The 21,791-nt window shown below is 39.2% G+C and overlaps 1 protein-coding gene across 3 annotated transcripts in view; it reads left to right on the plus strand.

Annotated features, from left to right (window-relative positions):
• tjp2a (tight junction protein 2a (zona occludens 2)) overlaps positions 1–21,791 on the plus strand; it is a 34,021-nt gene that overhangs the window by 2,718 nt on the left and 9,512 nt on the right. The window contains exons 2-6 of one of the 3 annotated variants that reach the window (XM_053340583.1): positions 8,003–8,132; positions 15,075–15,128; positions 19,778–19,902; positions 20,603–20,705; positions 20,810–21,566. In XM_053340583.1, the coding sequence (XP_053196558.1) occupies positions 8,127–8,132; positions 15,075–15,128; positions 19,778–19,902; positions 20,603–20,705; positions 20,810–21,566 (1,045 nt within the window). In that variant the 5' untranslated portion in view covers positions 8,003–8,126. Of the gene's footprint in view, positions 1–8,002; positions 8,133–10,241; positions 10,524–13,784; positions 14,179–15,074; positions 15,129–19,777; positions 19,903–20,602; positions 20,706–20,809; positions 21,567–21,791 lie in introns of those variants that run through there. The other 2 variants (XM_053340582.1, XM_053340581.1) reach the window with 2 other exon arrangements.

The raw sequence follows: 21,791 nt of genomic DNA on the forward strand, positions 1-21,791 counted from the left end.
ATATATAATTATAATTTTAAGGTGATAAATTGAAGGTAAAAATATTCAGTTTACTATCATCACATGACAAAGAAAAGCTTTTAATTCTCACATTTGAGAAGTTGCAGCTACTGAATATTTTGTGTTTATTGCTTAAGAAAATGGACTAAAACAATTATTCCATTATCAAAATAGCTGCCACTTTATTGTCTAATGCAGGTCTGCTATGTGATATGTATGTGTATGTATATATGCATAATAAACAATTCCCATGTTTAAAAGATTAAACTATAGTTATGAAAATGTAGCAGAGCCAAAAAGAGAAAAGAAGCTTAACATTGATCCTAATACATAAGACATCATATCTTGACAAGGAAACAAGTACAAGTCACCATTGTGCAACCATCCATGCAAAACCAAATCACTGCCACTGCAGTAGAGGATGTGACTGCTTGTGATACTGAATCAAGAGTAAAGTTATGACTGAAAAATCAAAGCAATGTGCAGACAGACGATGAAGTGTTTTGTAGAGCTCAGGGTTTGTAGTCATGTGACATGTTGCTAAAAATAGATTCATTTTTTTTTGCTGCTTTAATAAACAATTTTGAGTGAGTTTTGTGAATTTATTTTACAAATCTCTTTTTTCCCCCCAGTGTTTATGGTATTCAGAGTAATCGTATAGTTGTTTTTTAACAGTAATAATAATATAGAGACATGTTCTTGTGAAGAAGATGTTGGGATGAAGAAAACAGAAGAGAAACATTGCATGAGTTATGGATATACCCTTTTCACAGGTGTAAATAACATGAATGGTAACTGTATTAGATTTAGGTGAGCCAGTTTCAGGGCTCTGGTATTGCGCATGCTCCCTTACTAATATGTCTTACTGGGACAATTAATGGATTGGTAGTATTTACACCTGTGCTTTTCCTACTCTGGCAGATGAAAATGTCTGACACCTGTACACAGCAAGCACCAGGTGTACACAGGTGTTTACCTTTGTGTGTCATGTTTGTTCATGCTCATCCATGTGGTATTTGTATCCCACATACACAAACATACACTCTCTCCTCTGTCAGGATAGAGTTTGGGCAGTGTGATTACTGTATGGTGCTGGATTATGATAAAAACAGCCTGTGAATGCCATGCTGCTGTGTGAGTTATGCACAGCTTAGAGGTTTGGTCTCCTTGGTGCTTTCAAACCAGACAAGGCTCCTAATCTAGGCTTCTCTGACAAAGACGACAGACAGACTGAACTTAAAAAACCCCTCTCCTTCCTTTTTCTTCCTTTGTGCTGTTCTTACCCAACCTTTTGTTAAAAATAGCCACTTGTTATTTTTGTGTGTCCCCTGCTGTGCTCCTGGTATTTTTTTCCCCCCTTGGAGTTCAGAGGGATTTCTGCTGCTCAGTGAAATCTGCAGCAGCTCTCATGGCACAACCATCCAGAGCCGTAATCCAGACATCCAAGCTGCTGGAATATAAATCCCGTCCGGAGTTTGCATTGGCTGGCAGCTGATCAAGAGGCCACAGAGATTATTTATTTATTTGTTTGAAACCCCTCAGGGCATGGAAGCCTGCTGTCAGCTGGTGACCCGAGGACGACAAGATACAGACATTTAATCTGTGCTGTGGCGTGACATGCACGCCCGGGGCTCACATGAGTGTTTCAGTGGAGGAGTGCACTCCTTATCAGCAGGGAGGAGTTGGAGATGTTCTATGGAAGTCCAGTAATGACAAAAGTATTCAGCCACTGTAAAACATAATTTAAAAAGGTTATTACATTGCAAACTGCAAGTTAGAGCATCATACTATATGTTATTTTTATAGTTTTAGAAATTCTCACTTTTGTGAAGGTACGCCGCGTTGACCATGAAACAAAATGCTGTTTTTTGAGATCCAAGAGATTTTTATTCACAGTTTAACACATGATATCTGTTGTTCATTGCATCTAGAAATGTTTGTAATGTAGAAGAGAAGAGAAATTCTGTAAATTTGAGTGAACAGCCTGACCTTTTCCTTCTTCTTGCCATTTATAGTATGTAGTAAGCACACTGTCAGCTTTCAAATGAGGTTAGATTTGCACCCCATCTTCATTATTACATCAGGCATTTTTCAAAATGATCTCATGTCCTGTTGTTTTTCCTTCAGAGCTAGACACACTGTTATTGTTTGTCTAAAAATGACCTTAGTTGGAAAGCATTAGCAAGTCCTTCCTATTTTTGAAATTATTGTGGCTTAAAATTGCTGAACTTTCCACAACTTTAGCCAAAAACTCCTCCAAAGATAATTTTTTAGACATTTTGGTCTTCATTTGATAGATGATAGTTCAGAGAGATGGGAATTGTGAGTAGAGAGAGGGGTATAAAATGCAAGAAAGGTCTGCGGCTGAAATCAGACTATATTGTGTGGTAGTGGTACAGTAAGTGTCTTAACCATTAGGCTACTAAGGTGCCCCAGAATTTGTCTACATTTTTGTATGCATTTTTTAAGTAATACACAACCCAGGCAAAAGTTCTATTAAAAAGGAATTGTTCAAGGAAACCTGAGGAAGTCAAACAACGTTTACTTGAGAGAATGATTTTTATTAATATTTGGTGGTTCTGAATTTGATTGCATGTTTTGAATAGAAGCCATCTGAAAGCTTTGCAAGAGCCAACAATTATTCTGCTGATTGGTAGAATCTATGTGGAATAAGTCTGGTGATATTCTGTATTTTTCTTAAGTCAAATCCCATGAGTGGAGCCAAACGAGCAATGAATACTAACTGTGATAGCATAATACATTTTATTCCTCCAGAGTTCCATTGCTGTCCATAAAGTATTAAAAACGCTTTAAAAAGCCACATTTACATTAGGTGAAATGTTTGTCTTTCATAGCCATGTATATGGCCACTGCAGTTTATTTTGAGTCAAGCCTACTCAAATATTCACTGGAGAACAAACGTATATTAATCCTCAGCTGAAAACAGTCCATAACAAATGCATAGTTTACTCCTGCTATGAAGCGTTTGCCAAAATCTACACTGTGCAGCTGTTTTAGGACATTACTGAGCCTTTAAAATATAACTACATACATGTGACCTATTTTTAAAGATGTGTGCAGTAGGAAACAATGGGCTTGGGGCTGACTGCCACATACAGGATACACAAGTCAGAAATAATGTAGAGATGGACTAGCACATCATTTGTTTTCATTCAGTAATGCGATTATGAAAGATGAAAATTGATATTGATTATAAGTCTAGAAAAATGCCAACACTGGATCATTTTTGAATTTGTAAGATTAAATTCCTCAGAATATACAAAAGCAGCTGAGAGCAGATTTTAAATGAAGCATGTACATAATCACGACATTGCTCTCAAAACGTGATTTGAATTCACAAGGCTGTCCCTGTGCACAGTCAGATCTTGAAGTACAGATTAATTACAGTTGGGAATGTGTTAGTAGTAGTCTTCTCATTAATAAACCTCCCTAAGGGGTTAGCCCTGATGGAGGGGTGTGTGTGTGTGGATGTGAGTGGGAAGTGGATGAGTCTGTCCGGGTGTAAATGGTGAGAAAACTAAGCTTGGATGGGGGGATTATAGGAGAAGGGGGCGGGGAGCATGCATGATCTGTCAGGGCTTAGTACCACAATTATCCCAGCGGCAGCAGCAGCAGCAATGGTGGTGGTGATGGTGGCAAAGGCTGCGTTTTCATTAGTGTAATGTCCAAAGAAGCTCCAGAATTATGTAAGAGTGACGTGCTGTCATCCTCTCTCGGCCAGCCCACCGCCTGGCAGGAACGTGGCCATTTGTTTTCCTTTTATCCTCACTCGCTCAGGAACGCGAAAAGGACATCTGTCAGAGTCAGCGGTAGAGGATAGGACTTGTTGTCCCCACACTACGGGGATCTCGCCGCTCCGGGTGCTGAAGCTGTGACTCGTTGTCATGGAGAGGCTGATGCACTGAAGCGGGGACAAAGGACTATTTTGTAGTCTTAATGATGCAGAAAGAGATGAGCGAGCATGTGGAGATGTTGAGTCTGTTTCTCATTTTGCACTTTGTTAGAGGATGGATCATGAAGTGTAACAGCAGTCAGAGCCGTGCCGCGTGTGTAATGCTCTCTGTGTAGAGAAGAATTAGAAGATGAAGTTTAAGAAGTTCATCACGATCATGCAGGCAGCTATAGGGATCGTACCCCTGAACAAACGAGAGCTTCTGCCACCAGGCAGGAAACTGTGGAGACCCCCAGGGTGAGTTCAATTACCATGTGTGACTATGTGTGACTGTGTGTCGTTATCTTAAACCTGCACAGAGCTTGTGCATAGTAGTATTGTACTGAATGTTGTAACAACTGCTGTGCCTTTTTAATTCCAAAATCCTGGCAATGTTTCAGAAATAAGTGTCTTGCTCAGAGAAGCAACAGATGGATTTTGAAAAACATGTTTTTAAAGAGTCTGTTGACTCATGTGAACAAAACATTTTCTTGTTTATTTCTAGAGGTATCTAGTAGTGTAGACAGTTTTGATTTTATTTGTCAAGATCTTGAGATGTCTTTCTTCACAACAAATACAATGGGGGTGAAGGGAATTTTGTTTGAGGTCTTCACAGCTTTAAGAAATTACATCAACATCATTGTGTCTTTTCAGAAATAATAATCCAGTGGATAATCCACAGGTGGAGCAGTAGAAGCAGACATCTCAGACATCGGTATCTCAAAATCTGCACAAATAAATCCAGGTAGATACCTCTAGAAGCAATTTTGTTTTTTAAAGTTTCGCTTTTTTAATACCCTCATTTGGGGACTGTCAACCATAAACATTACAAACTTTGGATTAGTTGTGAAAGTCCTGGTTTTCATAGAAGCATACGCCCCTCTGTGTATTCCTCGAAAGCAGTTATCTCATTACGGCAATCCTGATTGGCTGGTGATTGTGACATCTGTGTCAGGTGGTTCCCTGTGATCCCCAACTACCTTTTAAAATAGCTTATATTATGATATAGCTGTCATTCAAAAAAAGTATCTCTTCTTGCTTTGCCTCAGTAAGAAGGATTGTTTGGTGAGACATCTAGTTCATGTTAATCTGAGGAACCAGGGTTATGCAAGCAACCCAAAGTTATCATTCATAGCTTTGGTTTTTGATATCTCACAATCAGATATGGAGACTCCCATTTGCCAGACAAGCTTATCTCAGCGGCCACCCACACTCAAGCAGTCAAACACCATTCCAGAGGGTCCAGAGCCCAGTACTGCATGAACCACACAGAGACATCCAGTTTATAAAACCAAACAAAAGTAAGCGGCTTAGAAGGTCCAGGATGTGGCCAGGCCATGAGTGGAATGAGCTTGCAGGCCCACTGGTGCCCGCACTCCCTGGCCCATATAAGTGAGAGTGCCCTCACAACCCAATAAGAGAGCCGTTGCTTTGTAAAAGGTTTTCCCATATGGCATGTGTAACCGCAGCACTGTTACCCAGGAGAAGAAAAGGGCAGTGAAGAACTTCATAAGGTCAATGAGGGAGCATGAGCCAACCACCGTGAGCACAAAGACAGAGTTAGGTTTTAGTGATACTCATGAAGGTTGCACCGAAAGTGCAGGAATATCACTGACCTGTGTAGCAGATGCCAAAGTCAGCAATGACTTATTAAACTCATTTTCCTCCAGTGGTTCAAAAGGAGGACCAGAGAGAACATTCAAAAACCACTGCCAGGTCAGAGCAGTGCTCAAAATGCTGTCAGGTACAATCAGTTGTGATTTGGAGCTATATAACTTGACTTGACTCTTTGTCATTGTCTTCACAGTTCTGCTCCAGCACATCTTCCAAAGCTCTGGCTAAGTCCAGCTGTAAGCCCCAACTAGTTTGTGTCCTGGCGTCTGTGTTCTTCCACATTTTATGCCCATTGTCTGATTGCAGGTTGCTGGCAATCGTCAATTAGCTGACGTTCAATGAAAATGTTGGAAGTCTAAAGCTGGTGCTTACAGGGATTACTTACTACATATGTTTACCTCATTATTTGACACTATGGCCATGCTTTATATGAATATCTGACATTGTAACAACATAATGTATGACTGAAAATAAGGAAGGACGTAGTAGAAACCCCCCCCCCCCCCCCCTTTTAATGTTTAGTTTGTTTAAATTAAACCTATTTTCACTGATTAGTTAATTAAAAGTTCACTGGCCCTACCAGTGTTTACATGGTTCGTAAACGAAAAAACTTTGCGGTTTGTGGGCCGGGTCAGGTTCGAGTGGTTGATTACCGCAGATTTTTGCAGACGTTTTGTGGATTTGCTCTCAGCAGTCACAGTTTATTGTGTAACACCAGTAGCCTGTTAATGTCCATCAAACAACACTTGGACATGTTGCCAAATGAGACAAAAAGCAGTCTTTTGGATATGTTTCCAAAAACCTGTTTTCATTATTATAATAATACTGATAATAGGCATACTATATTATTAATAAAAAGCATACTGACAGTACTCAGTGTTAGAGTACTACAACTGATTGACCAGAGGCTTGGTCTAAGTAGGGTTAGGATTTGGTCCCAATTTACCAGGCAGGGAGAGTCCAATGAAATATACTGCTGATTTGCATTGTATGACTGGAGAATATATGATCCATTAGTTTTTGGATCTTGACTATGGACTAAGAGTCAGGACGTCTCGGCCTCTGCTACATTTTACACCCAAAATTTATAGGAGTGCACAACTGAATTGTTCAAGTGCTAGGGTACATTCTATTAATCTGGCCGTGCCCAGCCCTACAGCTTAAAACAAATATTTTTTCTTTGTCTTGGAATTAAGTGAGCGAAGTGTTGGATTACTTCATTTGTAGCTGGGGATACCAAGCCCTTCCTCATGCTTTTCCTGAATCTACAAGTCTGTGCTTAATGTGTGAAGGGCAGCAGGTTTAGTCATGTAGTGGCAATCTGTTTTTCTCACTCACAGAAACGCTGCAGTATCTGACTATATCCAGTCAGACCATCTGAGTGTGATATGTACCTCATTTCTGACTCGCTGCCATGAAGTTGAGAAAAAAAGTTGTTTTAACTCAGCAGAGAATGCCTCATGTTTGAACATGTTGTTAGTGATACGGTTAGGGATGGTGCTCTTGAAGGGAGACTACAGATTATAGTATTAACAGTATTCAGTAGTATCTGTGTGAGTATACATGGTCTCCACAGGTGAATGTGGATTTACTCAGAGCCATAAACAGATGGCTTAGTTCTATGAAACACATGGCTCATTTTACTCACCATTTGTAGCTCTGCTTTTCCTCATCCGATCCCATTCATCCGATTTTGTTTTATGAATGTTATCTTTAATGTCTGTTCAAGTATCTCGTCTCTGGCTTACCATTACTTTTTAAATTAAAAATGTCTGTCTCAAGAACCCACAGGCCAAGGTGACGTCTGATTGATTTCCAAAATCCATAGTCAACAAACAATAATATAAAACGCCTCTTTTCATGGTGGAATCAAAGGATCCATCTCACAAGGCACATTACTAATATTAAAAAGGGTGACCCTGTGACTTACAAGTTAAGATGACCAGAATCACAATGTCCCTGCTTTTAGGTCCAGGGGGGTATTTTGTCTCTCTCACTCATTTCCTCTTGTCCATCTAGATCCTCCCTGCCTGGTTAATGGCCACATCTTTTGTAACACCGGATTTCCATTGAAATTGTGTAAACTGAGATAGCACTGATGACATCACTTTTGATATCATTAGGGTTCTTTCTCCAGACTTGACAAATGTCTCCAGAAGACATCATCACGTTTTTATTGGCTAAGTAGTACAAAACACGACATTTAAACCTACTTTTACCTGTTTAATATTTTAGAACTACTCCTAAAATAAAAAATTTAAAGCTCACTCATGCATTGTAAAATATTCCTTAATATTAAGGGTAATAGCACGGTGCTCATGTCACTATATGTCACATCCATCAAGATGAGGTTTTTAAGGATCTTATTGAATTATTTGTATTAGTATGTGTAACACACTAGTAGTTAAGAGTTTGTGTTTCTCTCTCTGTACAAAGGGACCAGCCTGGTTTGGACCAGACCAGCACTGATTTACTCAAGTCCAACCGCAAGTTGTGTTGGCCTCGAGAAGCCAAGTACCTGTACCTGCGTCGCCTCTCTTCACGCAGCTACTCAGCTATTATGATGGTAAGTTATTTACATGATGTCATGTCTCTCTACATTGTCATGAATAGTTCTGATGACCCCCTACTGTGAGGTTGCCAATTTAATGAAACTCAAACATTAGCGTTTATTATACTTTATTTGATTTTGAATTTGAAGACCACCCCAGGTTTATTTTGACTTTGCGTGTTTCTGTCTTGATGACAATGTCATGAACTGTTATTTTATGAAACCCTGTCATATTCTCTTCATTAGATAAGCTGAAGAATGCATGTATTTGTTCTTTGGGGGCTTTTTTTTTGTATTTAGTTTTTATCCAAAAATAGTGGTACACTGCAAACAAGGCTGCTTCTGTCCTAACACGCTGACTATTTGGGGAGGTAGATGAGGTTTAATGACTCAGTATTTCCCAGACTTCTTTCCTCCGACCTGATTTGAATAAAAGTACGCTCTAGTGACCTCTCCCGCATCCAGGATGATGATTAACCAGAGAGACATGTCACGTCCTGGAAACTTCATTGTTTTAACAATGTCACACAAATTATTCAGGCTAGTGAGGCTGTTTGCATTAGGGTGGCCTATTTTAAGTCTTGTTTCAGTCAATGTGTATTGTTGTGATTTTGCTTAGCTGATCTCATAGGGTTTATTCCCTCTGAAATGTTATTATTATATCATTTGTATGGCATTGCTGTGGTATTAGAAATGTGGATAAAGTGTTGTCATTTTTAGCAGCAGAAAATAGTCTGTCATTTGTTAAAAGGGTAGATTTTGAAAGGAAATATTTTAGTGGTACATGGTATTAAATATTTTGAACATTTTTGGGGTCAGCTGGTGTGCTTATCTGTGATTTGTCCTGTGCTGGTAAAATATCAGATAAAGGCAAGGCAGGCTTCAATGGATAGTATTACACACACACAAACACACACACAAACACACACACAAACACACACACACACACACACACACACACACACACAATAGGTTGTTGTTGAACAGCTGCACATGGACCTTTGCTTTAGCTGCTCATTCATAAGAGCCTTACATTTTTCACATAGCTGTACAGTCTGTCCACATACTTTTGTGTCCTTTCGGTTTGGGTTTTTTTTTCTCATGGTCTGGGCTCCTTAGTTGCTATGAAGGGAAATCTTAAAACTACAGGGCTCAATTATAATTTAGACAACAGTGTGCTTCCAACTTTGTGGGAACAGTTTGGTGACCTTTTCTTGTGTCAACATGACAATACCCCCCATGACAATACACAAGGCCAGTCATAAAGGGATGTTTTCCCAGAGCCCTGACCCTCAACCCCATCCAACATGTTTGGGATGAGCAAACCGTAGGGCCAAACATCAGTGGCCAACCTCAGTAATGCTCTTGTGGCATTAGCAAACTGTGCGTGATAGAAGAGTAGATGCTGTTCTAATGTTCATGATTTTAGAATCAAATGTTTAACAATCACATTATCTGCGATATTTGAGTGTATAAATACTTTCAGCCATGTTATGTATTTGCAGCAGTCTGAGTAAAACAAATCCCATAAAACAGAGGCAGGAGATTAAGAGATAGATACATCAGAAACTACATTTTGTCCTGTCAAAAAAATGGTATTACAGGTTGCTTCGCAGAACCAATATGTGCATGGGCTTAATCTGTTATGTGTTGTTGACTTTATTCTTAAGTGCTTTGAATATTTTAAGCACACTACAACTTAATTTTGTTTTTCTCTGAATTTGAGCAACCCAAAATATGTTTTATTCAACCTAAAATACATTTGAAATGAATTTCTTTCATCAACCCGGATTATTTTCTGTCTCTATAACTTCCTCCAGTGTGTTGTATTCAGTCTGTTATTGTGCAGTGTGTGTCTGGGAGCCTCACAGCAGGCTCCCTAAAAATCAATGCGAATTTTGGACGGATCCATTTCAGCGGTATTAGGTGCAATTCCTCTCTCTACATGTATCTACAATGTTATCAACGTTTCGTTATTACTAATAAGCAAAGAAATCATTCTACAAAGCCAGCGAGGTTGAAGTTTTAAAACTTTGTTTTAGTTTGCTGTCGTTTATCACAGTTGTTGTTCTTTTTAAACTCCCCCTCCTGCGCCCATGGTGGTTTAATCTGACCCGAGCCAGGAGTAGTCGGCGCTAATTTGTACCCTGGATGTCCAAACTTCATGTTTTTAGTTAGTAAAGTGCGGCATTTCTAGTGAAATACACGAAACTTGTGGACTTTTTATGCTTTGAATTTCTCAGTATTTTCTACACTTTGGCCTAAACTCGACTGGAAATATCAAACTGGACTCATTTTAGTTTGAATCTTCAGCAGCCAGACAGTTCAAAGTGCGTGATGCCAGTGAACGGAGGGGGGCTGCTCTCCCTGAGCAGATATGCAACTCAGTATTTCACCGTTAGTACCGTAAGTACAAAGCTAAATTCAAAGTTTTAACAAATAGAATAACATTGATATAACTTGCTCGTGTTACAGTGCTTTTGTGTGAACGCTTGTAAGGAAAAGCAGGTTGAAGCCTGTTGCATCCTGCTGCACCTGCTGTGAAAGCTACATCAACGTTAACGTGTAGTTTACTACGATAGAAAATGCGTTTGAAAGTGAATACATATTGCTTTTAATGCTGTTTTGACCCCATAACTGCGAATGTGTCGGGGTTTTTTGTGTATTTGACCGAACGGGTTCTTTTCTAGTGCGCGTTACGTTATTTGTCTTCTCCTTTGGTGGTCAAAACAACATTTTTGTTTCCCTTTTTTAAAAGTTATTCCATGAAGTTGTTGATAGTGTAGTGGTCTGTAGTATAATATAAACTTAAGGCAACAAATGTCCAAACTTACTAACTTTTTCAGTTGTACGTGTATTGATGTGTTGTTGCTTCACGGTGTAGTTCAGCTATGTGTCCAGTAGGGGGCAGACAAGTACCACTCATCAATTCAGCAGCAGACAGCAGTGTATTCAATCTGTCTGTCTGCTGCTGGATTATTGGCTAGTTATGAGTTTAACCTTAATCCTGCTGACTGGAATCACTCACATCCCAGAATAAATACTGTTTGTCATATCCCACAGGTGCTTTATTCACCACCATCTTTATTTTTCATGACTTTGTTTTGTGAGTAGGTTGCAAATGACTCAATATCAATGTTATCTGTTTAGTGCTTTGGTCATTGAAGGCTTTGTGGAGGGTTGTACTTGATATAAAAGCTGTGATTTGTATTAAAGGAACATTTTCATTTTACACAATGGAAATTGACTGTAACTTTCTTAAAATGATCGTCGTTTTTCAGGATGACATTAATTATATAACTAATAATGTTTTGAGATGAAATAAGTTAACATTTTGCTATGATGCTTGTTTCTTACAGTCGTTTTATTCCTGGGGTCCTCAGGGCCCCCAGTCTGTAGTCCTTGAATGTTAAATATGTTGGTAGGATGAGGGACATTTGGATTGCAGCAGGAGGGCAAACAGGGATTCTTATGTGAAAACAGTGTAACAATTCTATTCATATTTACACACCTTCCCCTTAAACAGTCACAAACTACTTTCAGGCAAACAGATATTAAACAATAGTACAGCCTTGTTTCAACATGTTACATCTCTTATCTAGAAGCCAGAGATCTGTAGCTGCATTCTCACTGCAGTAAAATGACACATTTTGGCGATAATTTCACAAAACAGTTTCTGCCTCGATACCAGTGCTAAAACCAGTATTGCAACATTTCAGACAATATTCAGACAGAAACCTGTGAACTATAGTTGAAAGTTTAATTTTTAATGTGTGGTTAACAGAAAATGAATATGTAATAATATGAGTTATTTTTACTTTATTAATATCAAACAGTTTCTGGTTGCAGCTTGTTCAGTGTGAGGTTTGCTGCTTTTGTATTATTGTAAACAAGATATTGAAAGCCATGCTTTAAGACTCTGAGAAACTGTGATGTTATTTTCAGCTCCACTGTTTACCAAGTCTAGAGCCCGACTCATACTGGATTTCTGGGGCTGTTGCCAATACCAATATTATGGAGTAAAACAATTCCAATATCAATATATCAGCCGATATATACTTATAGAATATATACATGAATGCACACTTTCTTACAGTGATTCATTAGATGTGGTTATCACTTGTGACAAAGATATGTAATGGAGACATATTTTACAGTTTAGGTATAAACCTTATGGTATTAAGTGACATCAGTAAACAAAAAGAGTGAACTGAGAATTGAATAATTATCGATAGCTATAAACAAAAAAACATGTACAAATATATCAACTTTGAATGAAGAAAAATTATCTATATTTATAGATATATAAAATGCTACCTAACCCTAACTTTAATGAACTTAAAAACACACATATATCTTTGATAGGTCAATAATGGCCAATAATATCGGTGGACTGATATATCTGTCAGGCTCTAACAAAGTCAACAACATCCTGTATGGTAAATACTATTTTTGCCTTTTAATAAATGCTTAACTATCAAATTATGTAACTCTAATTATTAATCTTTGATTTTTTGTCACCAAAGAAAAACCCAACAATGAAAAGCAGTAGATTAAATGAAAATGAATATACATTTATAATCTGAATCCACTTACACAACCAAAGAATAAGTAAAAAAGACATTTTTATTTTATTAAATGTTAATCAAACATACTTTGTTTAAATGTATTTTTCCTGAGTCAGACTAAAATCTACCGAGTCGTCTCCTTCTCTAAATAATTTGTTTTGTGAGTCACGTCGTGGTGAGGATGACCCAGTATTTCAACTTCTCTCCTCATTAGTGCGAACGTGTTTGTGTTTTGTTATGTAATGGACAAAACTCAGGAGACCAGGACTTATCCAGCAGGCCTGCCTGTGAACACCCATCATAATCATATCTCATTGTACAAGAAGACAGTCTGATTACACTGCTCTGGCCTCGCCTCAAGCACTTCTTCTTCTTCATTTTCTTCTTCTTCACTGCAGCTGTAACTCTCGGTACATTGTAGTTTCTTGTTGCTGCTTCCCACCGGCTGAGTTATTATCTTTGTTTCAGTAGATAATGTGTCTCATCTGTTACAGTTTGTTTTGGCCTTTTCTGATGCAGAGACATGTCAAATTAACAAGAAGAGAAGTAGCAGTGTCTGTCACACTTCTTATCTTTATTGATATACTAAAACTCTCCACTTCAGCTGAGCATAACAAGTACTCTACAAAGTTCTTCTGTTGTAGTCGAGCTGGTGAGCACTCGTGTGCGTCATTGGTTGTTTGGACAATTCAAGAACTCCGAGAAGGATAGTTTAATGTCAGTGCCCAAAGAAAACATCTCTCTGTTTTCATTCACGCAGTCCTGTCAGCTCTCTGCTGCTCCTCTGCTGCTGATGCTGGACATCTGCATCTTGTCAGAAGATGGTAAAAGTGGGTTATGAAAGGTGCCAAGTTGTGCCCCTGTTTCACTAAGCCTGACCTGAGCTTTCAACGCTCCACTTAAGTTACCAAAAATCAAAACGCAAACAATTTAAAACCCCAGCCACAGCTCAGATTTACACTCTGTCCATGTCTCGGTGTCAGTTTGTCTTTGCAGATGTGTGAAACATCTGTAAAAGTTTGATGAGCGTCTGATGTATGTTAGAGCAACTAACCCCGAAACGCGTTGTGAGATTTGTTGCATTTGTGGATGAGCGCTCCGGAGTTTAATCACAGCGCGCCCGTGCAGGACTCAGTGCGTGTGTGCATGCGCGCGTGTGTTTACACTGTCTGCAGACGGTGGGATTTGTGCTGAATGTAGGCCAGCAGAATCCCTCTTACGTCAAAGGCAGGCAGGCAGATGCAGGGAGAGAGCTGCTGCAGACGCTGCTGCTGCTGCTGCTGCTGGTGGTAGTTTGTGAGTGCAGCTGTGGCCATGGAGGAGGAGGAGGCTGTGGCGCACATCAGTCCGCCAGAGCAGCGCCGGCGGTGAACAGGGAGAGGACGCAGAAAGAGAGAGAGTGATAGAGAGAGCGCCCAACGATGAAGACCGTCCTCAGCCTACACAGGAAATGGGCCCACGCGGTCAAGACCATACGTATCCTGCAGGGAATCGTGAGTGGCATTCTGGCTCATTGATAAGATCTGTGGGTCAGCCAGACAGCCGCACCTTCTGATGTGGACTCAAGTGTCTGTTAATGTTATTGTGTTTCTGTGAAGGTTTAAGTTGAGTTAAGTTGAGTTTTTGAAGGGAGTCCGACTTTCAGAAAAGTAACTATTTATTACAATAATGATCATAAGGGATCAAAATGAATATTCTAACAGTAAAAAGTGTAAATAGTTATAGATTTTACTACAGAAATTGAGACATGATCTGTGTTTTTGGATTTCAGAACTTTGTCCTTCATTAGAACTGATACACAGATTTGATTGATTTGTTAGTTGCTTAACAGGAAATTAATTTAAACAGTATGTTTTGCTGGTTTAAGTTTCTCAAATGCTCCGATTTGGTTATTTTTATGTGTTTCATGTGATTGTGTGTTTGAATACTTTACAAAACTGATTGGATCGCAGGTAGTTGTAGCTGTAGACTTTGCTGAGTCGTCCCTATGTTGGTTGTTACCTCTCATGAAGTTAAGCAGGTATTACAGTTGAATGTCTATTAATGTAGCCTATAGTTGAACGCATTAATCCTTTATCATTATTATTATTATAATTATTATTAATATTCTAAGTGCATTTTAAAGAAAGCAGACGGATGTTCGTTGAATTTTTAATCAACGAGAGCCTGAAGTTTGTTGTCATTGTTTTGGTCAAACCTGTCATAAACAGCCCCAGCAGCAGAGGACCCACCATTGTTCTTTTGGGAGCTCCTGGTTGTGCAATGACAGCGCGGTCTAATGAACTGGCTTTGTCGCTACATCACGTAATACATAAATAATCTGTTGAGTGGAACGAAACCACCCATGGTAATCTTTCCTTTCTCTTTCTCTTTCTCTCTCTCTCCACAGAACCCGGTCATGGAGGAGACCGTGTGGGAGCAGTACACCGTGACCCTGCAGAGGGTGAGTCCCATCTGCACCGCAGCTCATTTAGAATATGTTTATAATATTAACAATAAAGTCAGAATGTTAACGTCAGTGCTTTTAATGAAAATGACTGAAGAGTTAAAAGAGTAAAGAGCAAACGGACTACAGATGATAGAGACACATTCCTCTGTCCTCTTAATGACACAGCCACAGTAAACTTATGCAATGAGCTATGATGAATTAGAATAGTCAGATGAGCCCCTGGTGCACTAAAAAACCAACACAGAAACATCAACTATATCTAGGCTTTTATGTCTAAATTGGAATGAATTCAACTAAAAAGAGAATGAATATTTGATAAAGCTCTTCAAACCCATTGTATGCTACTTACCCAACACTAAACACAAAGTTAGTAACTAGACAGTGAAGAAAGTTTTTCCTTCAAGAGTTGATGGAGATCAAAGAAGAAATGAAGGACAATGAATGTGGGAATGATGGTTCCTGATGTCGGACACAAACATGACACCGGATGAAGTTTAGAGTTGCTCTGTGTTTGCTCAGACATGGTGTCGAAATGCCCCCAATAACTAATAAAAATGTAATGAATGCAGGTTTACATTCGTAAAGTAAAGAAAACACTTGTTGCTTTAATTGTTAGAACTTTTGATAGTTAGGTTGTGTTTAGTGAGGTTCAGCTGTATTTTATAACTTGCTTTAATATTGTATAAATAGTGCCTGCAGCCTTGTGTGTCACACATGGTTGACATGGTTAATCAATTAATCAATCAATCAATCAACCAGTTGACAGAAACTTAAATACAATAGTTTTTTGTCAGTTATTAAGCAAAAATACAATTTTTTGCCCATTACAGCTCTCAAAATATTATGATTTCTGCTGCTGTTAAAATGAATGTTGTTATGAAATGAATATTTTTAGACTAAGAAAGGATAACAATAATGTTATTAATAATTATTCATAATAATAATAATAATAATAATAATAATAATAAACTTTATTTCTAGAGCACCTTTCATACAAGGGATATAGCTCAAAGTACTTTACAGCTAAACATAAAAAATACAGTCAAATAAAACTACAGCAAAAAATCTTTTTTTTTTTTTTTTTAATTAGACAATTTGTTAAAAAAAACAAAAAAAACCTAATATTGTATTTTTTTAAAAACTGAAAAATGACATGTTTGTAATCTGCTAACTTCAGTTCAATTCAAGCAGTCAATCTTTATTTATATAGAGCCAAATCAAGACAAAGTTTATCTCAAGGCACTTTTCACACAGAGCAGGTCTAGCCTGTACCAATAGTTCCCCATGAGCAGCACTTGACAACAGCAGGAAGGTAAAATCCCTTTTAAAGGGAAGAAACCTCAAGCAGAACCAGACTCTAGGTGGGCAGCCATTTGCCTCAATAAATAAATAAATAATAAATAAAAAATGAATTAAAAAAAGTATTAAATGTGTGAACACAAGCAGCTGTTCAAGAACTTTACCTAAATAAACATTAGCAAAGTTCTGATTTAAATCATGTGTTGAATTAGTAAACATTATAAATCTGACCAGACATTCAGTGTGAGCTGTGAGTACTTGCATGTTTTCAACACTCTGTGCCACTGACACATTTAAATAAATAGTACAACTAAAAACACTTTATCACATTAATATGTGGTCTCTCCACCAGCCAAGTGAAAGAGGCTCTACATTGTTGTGAATAGTAAACACGTGTGTGACTGTGTGAGCAGAGCAGAACCAGTTGAGCTTAGGTAATCATCCTGATGAACTCATTGTCTCGTGCTGCGCTCCACTGAAGCCAGAAAAGCAGATTTAGTGCAAAAAGGTCCTCTCCTGCAGGCATGTGGACCCCCACCCCCGACTCTTAACCCCACCACAACCAGCTGTCAGTCTGCTTTTTACATCCACTTTTTATTCTTTTATTTGTTCATTCTTATTAAATGAGCTGCTGCTGCTGCCTCTCTCCCCTGTTTGTGTCCCTCAGAACATTTCTCACCTGGTTTAAGAAAAAGACAGCAAGAGTCCACGAGGTTTCTCTCTACCTCAAACCTAATATTTATGGATATATTCATTACATAATACCACCCAATATTCATCTGCTTTTTGGACTGCTTTTTTGTTAGAAGATGTGCTTTATTTATCAAGGACACTGCTCATGAATCGACAGTATTATCATGTAAATGTCCTACATTTAGCCAGCTGCCTCACTTTCATCTGCAGGTTGACGTGAACAAATTTAAAAAGACAAAGAGGAGAAGAACACTGAAGCACTTATAACAGGACATTAATCTTTTAAACATTTATGGAGCAAACACATAAAAAATAGAGCTGCAGCAGTCAGTACATTGACAGAAAACTATTTTGATAATCAATTAAACCTTTTTTTAGTCCTTTCTTCTTTTCATTTTCTGGTTGCAGCTTCTTAAATGTGAATATTTTCAGGTTCTTTGAGGCCTCTGTGAGTGTAAACCGAACATGAGAGCTGCTGACTGCTGGCAAAAACAAGACATTTACTTTTGTTTGGCTAATCGATTAAGTGACCGCCTCATTTATCAATAACTTAGTAGACTTAACATTACAGTTGACAGCAGAATACAGTGTTGTAAGCAGATACACTCACATGTGAAGCACACATGGAAAACAATATCAAACACCACATACTCAGTAATGTAACTCAAAGTGCTTCATTTTGTAAAAAATGAAAATAAAAAATAAATGATTTTGATAATTAATGACTCAATAAAACATCATAACTCATGAATCTGCAATGAGGAAACACAATGTAACAATTCAGAATACCCAAGTAAAATCAAAGATAAATAAAATATAATAACTAAATAATAAAATAAAGTCACTATAAAATAAAATGGGTAAGACCAGAAATGTGAGGTGGGGTATTGAAAGGAACATAGTGATAAGAAGAAAGAAAAATAATAAAACCGCTTTAAAAGAAATGTGATGAAGTAAAAGCAGACATAAGAGGTGGGTTGTATAGAGGAAAACAATGACAAAGAAGATGTGGCTGGACAGACGTTTCTTATTACATTAAAATCAGTTTTAACTCTGTAAAAATGTGGGGTCAAATCAGCAGATAAACTTCCTGTGAGTGTTATTTTTACTTTAAATTGTTCAGATTAGATGCAGAAACAAACATGGAGGATTTTTTAGAGGAGGTTTAAGAGGTGCAGCTGAATCCTGCAGTTTAAATAGCAAAGTGAGGCTTGGTATGATAAAAATGTTTTTTAACTCTGACTCTGGCAAAGTCATGCAGGTACTGAGTAATAAAGGTAATATGCTTTACCTTCTAACAGACTCTGGGAACTAAAACATGTCTGATGGGTCTGATCTATTGATTTAATATGACAGTCAGCAGCTGAGCAGTGTAGTGAAAAAGTAGTTTTACACAAGTAGTGCACATTAATAACCAAACTACATATCATACTGTTAATGCACCTGAAGAATCAATATATATTGCATCAGGACATCCATGTTGGTTCCCATACAGTAACAGGAAGTAGCAGTGGGTGAGAGCCATTCTGTCACTGCATTTATTACGTGGGCACCACAGATATACTAGAAGCACGCGCACATACACACACACACACACACACACACACACACACACACACACAAAGAATTTACAACCTGTTTCATCAAATATCTGTTTTTTTCTTGATTTTCCAGCCTCTCATGAAAGCTTTTCAAAGATCAGATAATGTCAAACATGCTTTTTTTGGTCCAGCTTTAAAAAAGAGGCCAATATCCTGACATGACATTTTGGAGACCGTATTAGATTCTACACCACAGATTTTTTTATAACATGCAGCGAACACAACCTTTTGGAGAATCTTTTTAAATATTTAAGACTGCTCATGTCTTCTTCTGTGCTCCTTGATTTCTTTTTTTTTTTTGCTTCAATTCGTCTCTCCGCTCCCACTTTCACCCTCCCTCCGCCTCCCGACAGGCCATCTGCTACAGACAGAAGGAAGTGGTGAATTGTGTGTTTTTTAAGTACAGATGGAAGGGCGGGGATAAAGAGAGAGAGAGGGTCATCAAATCTCTGACCTAATCTCATCTGAGGGAAACTGGAGCAGTGGCAGGTACACGTAGAAGCACTCAGAGCTCCAACACAGTCCCAAAGAAGCAAGAAGAGCCTCCACTTCTCGCTGTGTGTGTGTATGTGTGTGTGTGCAGAGTACACTGACAAGCACACACACACATTCACACTCACACACACACACTTAACACTTGGGAACATTATGAAGCCAAGGATTAGCATGGATTTTAATCACACACACACACACACACACTCTCACTCTCTCTCTCTCTCTCTCTCTCTCTCTCTCTCTCTCTCTCTCTCTCTCTCTCTCTCCCTCAAACGCACATAGACACACACACACACACACACACACGGTACACAGAGCTATAGAAGATGGACTCACAGACCCAGACCTGCTGCATCGTTATACATAACATGTAATCACAATCAGAGTCCAAATCCCTTTAATCAGCATGTACAATGCATATATAGCCATGATAATACAGTGTGAGCTGACATACAGCACAGGGATTACAGGCCCACACACACACACACACACACACACAGTGACACAGAATATATAGATACTCCACATGATTGACATGTTTTTCCTTGTCCTCAGGATCCAAAGATGGGCTTTGGCATCGCAGTGTCAGGGGGGCGAGACAACCCCAACGACGAAAGTGGTGAGACGTCCATCGTGGTGTCTGACGTCCTGCAAGGAGGACCTGCTGATGGCTTGTTGTTGTGCGTACTTTTAGATTTTTATTAGTTTACACGTATACAAGTAATACAGATCATATACATACAAGCAGCTTATGATGTGATGGTGAAGTGCAACAGATCCTCTCGGGGGCTTATTATAGGCACCCTTCAGTGCAAGGGTTACATTAATCAAAGAAAAAAGAGAAAAGGAAGGTCAAACGAGAGATTAGGATTTTACATATAAATGATTTTATGCTTTTACTTGGAATGCCTAAATTCAGCAAACTTTGAAATAGTTAAATTATTTACTAGCTACATTACTGACAAACTAAATAACTTTTTTATGAAGTTGTGGAATACATTCTTATTAAATTAGGGCAACACTTCATGTCCCCCTTCAGTGGTGGAAGCACTTAAATGATCCCTTGTAAATATTTGGGTCAGTAAAGTCCTTGAATGACAAAAAAATAATAATTCTTTTTCTTTTTATAGGCCAAAAAGTAAAAAGCTAGCCAGAATATTTTTAGGATTTCATCTCTTCTCTAATGTTCACAACACCACAACAATTTCTAAGACTACTGGATCAAAGGATTTATTTCTCTGCTTGTGCCAAACATATTATAGACCTCACTCACAAAGCCATTAATGTTCCACCTGTCACTCAAAGTTCACATTAAAATCTAAAATAGTTTTGTCTTTATCTTTGAATTGAACATTCACATTTCTGTGTTTCTGTGTTTAGTGAGAATGATCGAGTGGTGCAGGTAAACGCCATCCCCATGGATGGAGCCATCCACTCCTTCGCTGTGAACACCCTCAGGAAGTGTGGCAAAGTAGCCAAAATAGTAAGTTACAGATTTAGTTTGTTGTTGTCTGTTACTCACTTAATAATGAATCAGTGTTTATTTAAGTTGCATAATCTAAATCTTTTGTTCTTTGTCTCTAACAGACAGTCAAGAGGCCCAGGAAGGTTCCAGTAAATCTTCTGAATGGTCCCCCGTCACCCGATGACAGAGTCTTCAACAACGACTACAATGATGACTACAACTACGATCAGGACCGCCGCAGCGTGTACAGCGCCCGCAGTGGGGGGCGCGATCACAGCCCGGACAGGGACCGAGGAGGCAGAGGCTACATGGATTCTGGCTACCACACACGAGAGCGCGACTATGACCGAGACTACGACCGGCGGGAGCGTGGCAGGAGTGCAGAGAGAGAACTGAGCCCGGACCGGCAGCCCAGGAGAGACGGCAGCAGGGGTCGCATGCTGGATAAAGAACGCAGCCCGGATCGCCGCTACAGGAGCGACCACATGCTGGATCGCGACTACAGTCCAGACAGAAGGTACCGCAGCGAGCGAGCATTGGATCGAGACCCCAGTCCCGACCGGCGCTACCGCAGCGAGCGAACCCTCGACCGCGAGTACAGCCCTGACCGGCGCTTCCGCAGCGAGCGAGCGCTGGACCGCCACCAAAGCCCGGCACGCAGCCACGGGCGCGACCACAGCTACGAACGGGGGCGGGAACGCCTCCCCAGTGACCCGAGGAAGTACGACGAGCCGATGAAACGGAGCGGAAGCAGGGACCGCCTGGACCGCTCGCCATCACCCGTCGCCATGCCCATCCCTATGCCACGCCCCATCCGGGACCACGAGCCACTGGAGAAACCTATGAACGTCCTGCTGCTCAAGAACCAGCCCAACGAAGGTGAGGAACATACAGACCTTGTTACGAGTTATTGTAACAAAAAAAATGTTTTAAACTTCTAATTTCCAAGACAGGCCAGCCAATCTTCTTTCCTCTACATCTGGAAACTGTTTCCATGTTTAACACTTTAGTTTTATTTTACAGCCAACATTTCAAAATAGGCAACAGCATCTTTTATAAAGAATCAAGTAAGACGTGTTTTGAGGGGATGGTGGGTGAAATTAT

The sequence above is a fragment of the Scomber japonicus genome, chromosome 19 (genome assembly GCF_027409825.1).
Source record: "Scomber japonicus isolate fScoJap1 chromosome 19, fScoJap1.pri, whole genome shotgun sequence".
Classification (NCBI taxonomy): domain Eukaryota; kingdom Metazoa; phylum Chordata; class Actinopteri; order Scombriformes; family Scombridae; genus Scomber; species Scomber japonicus.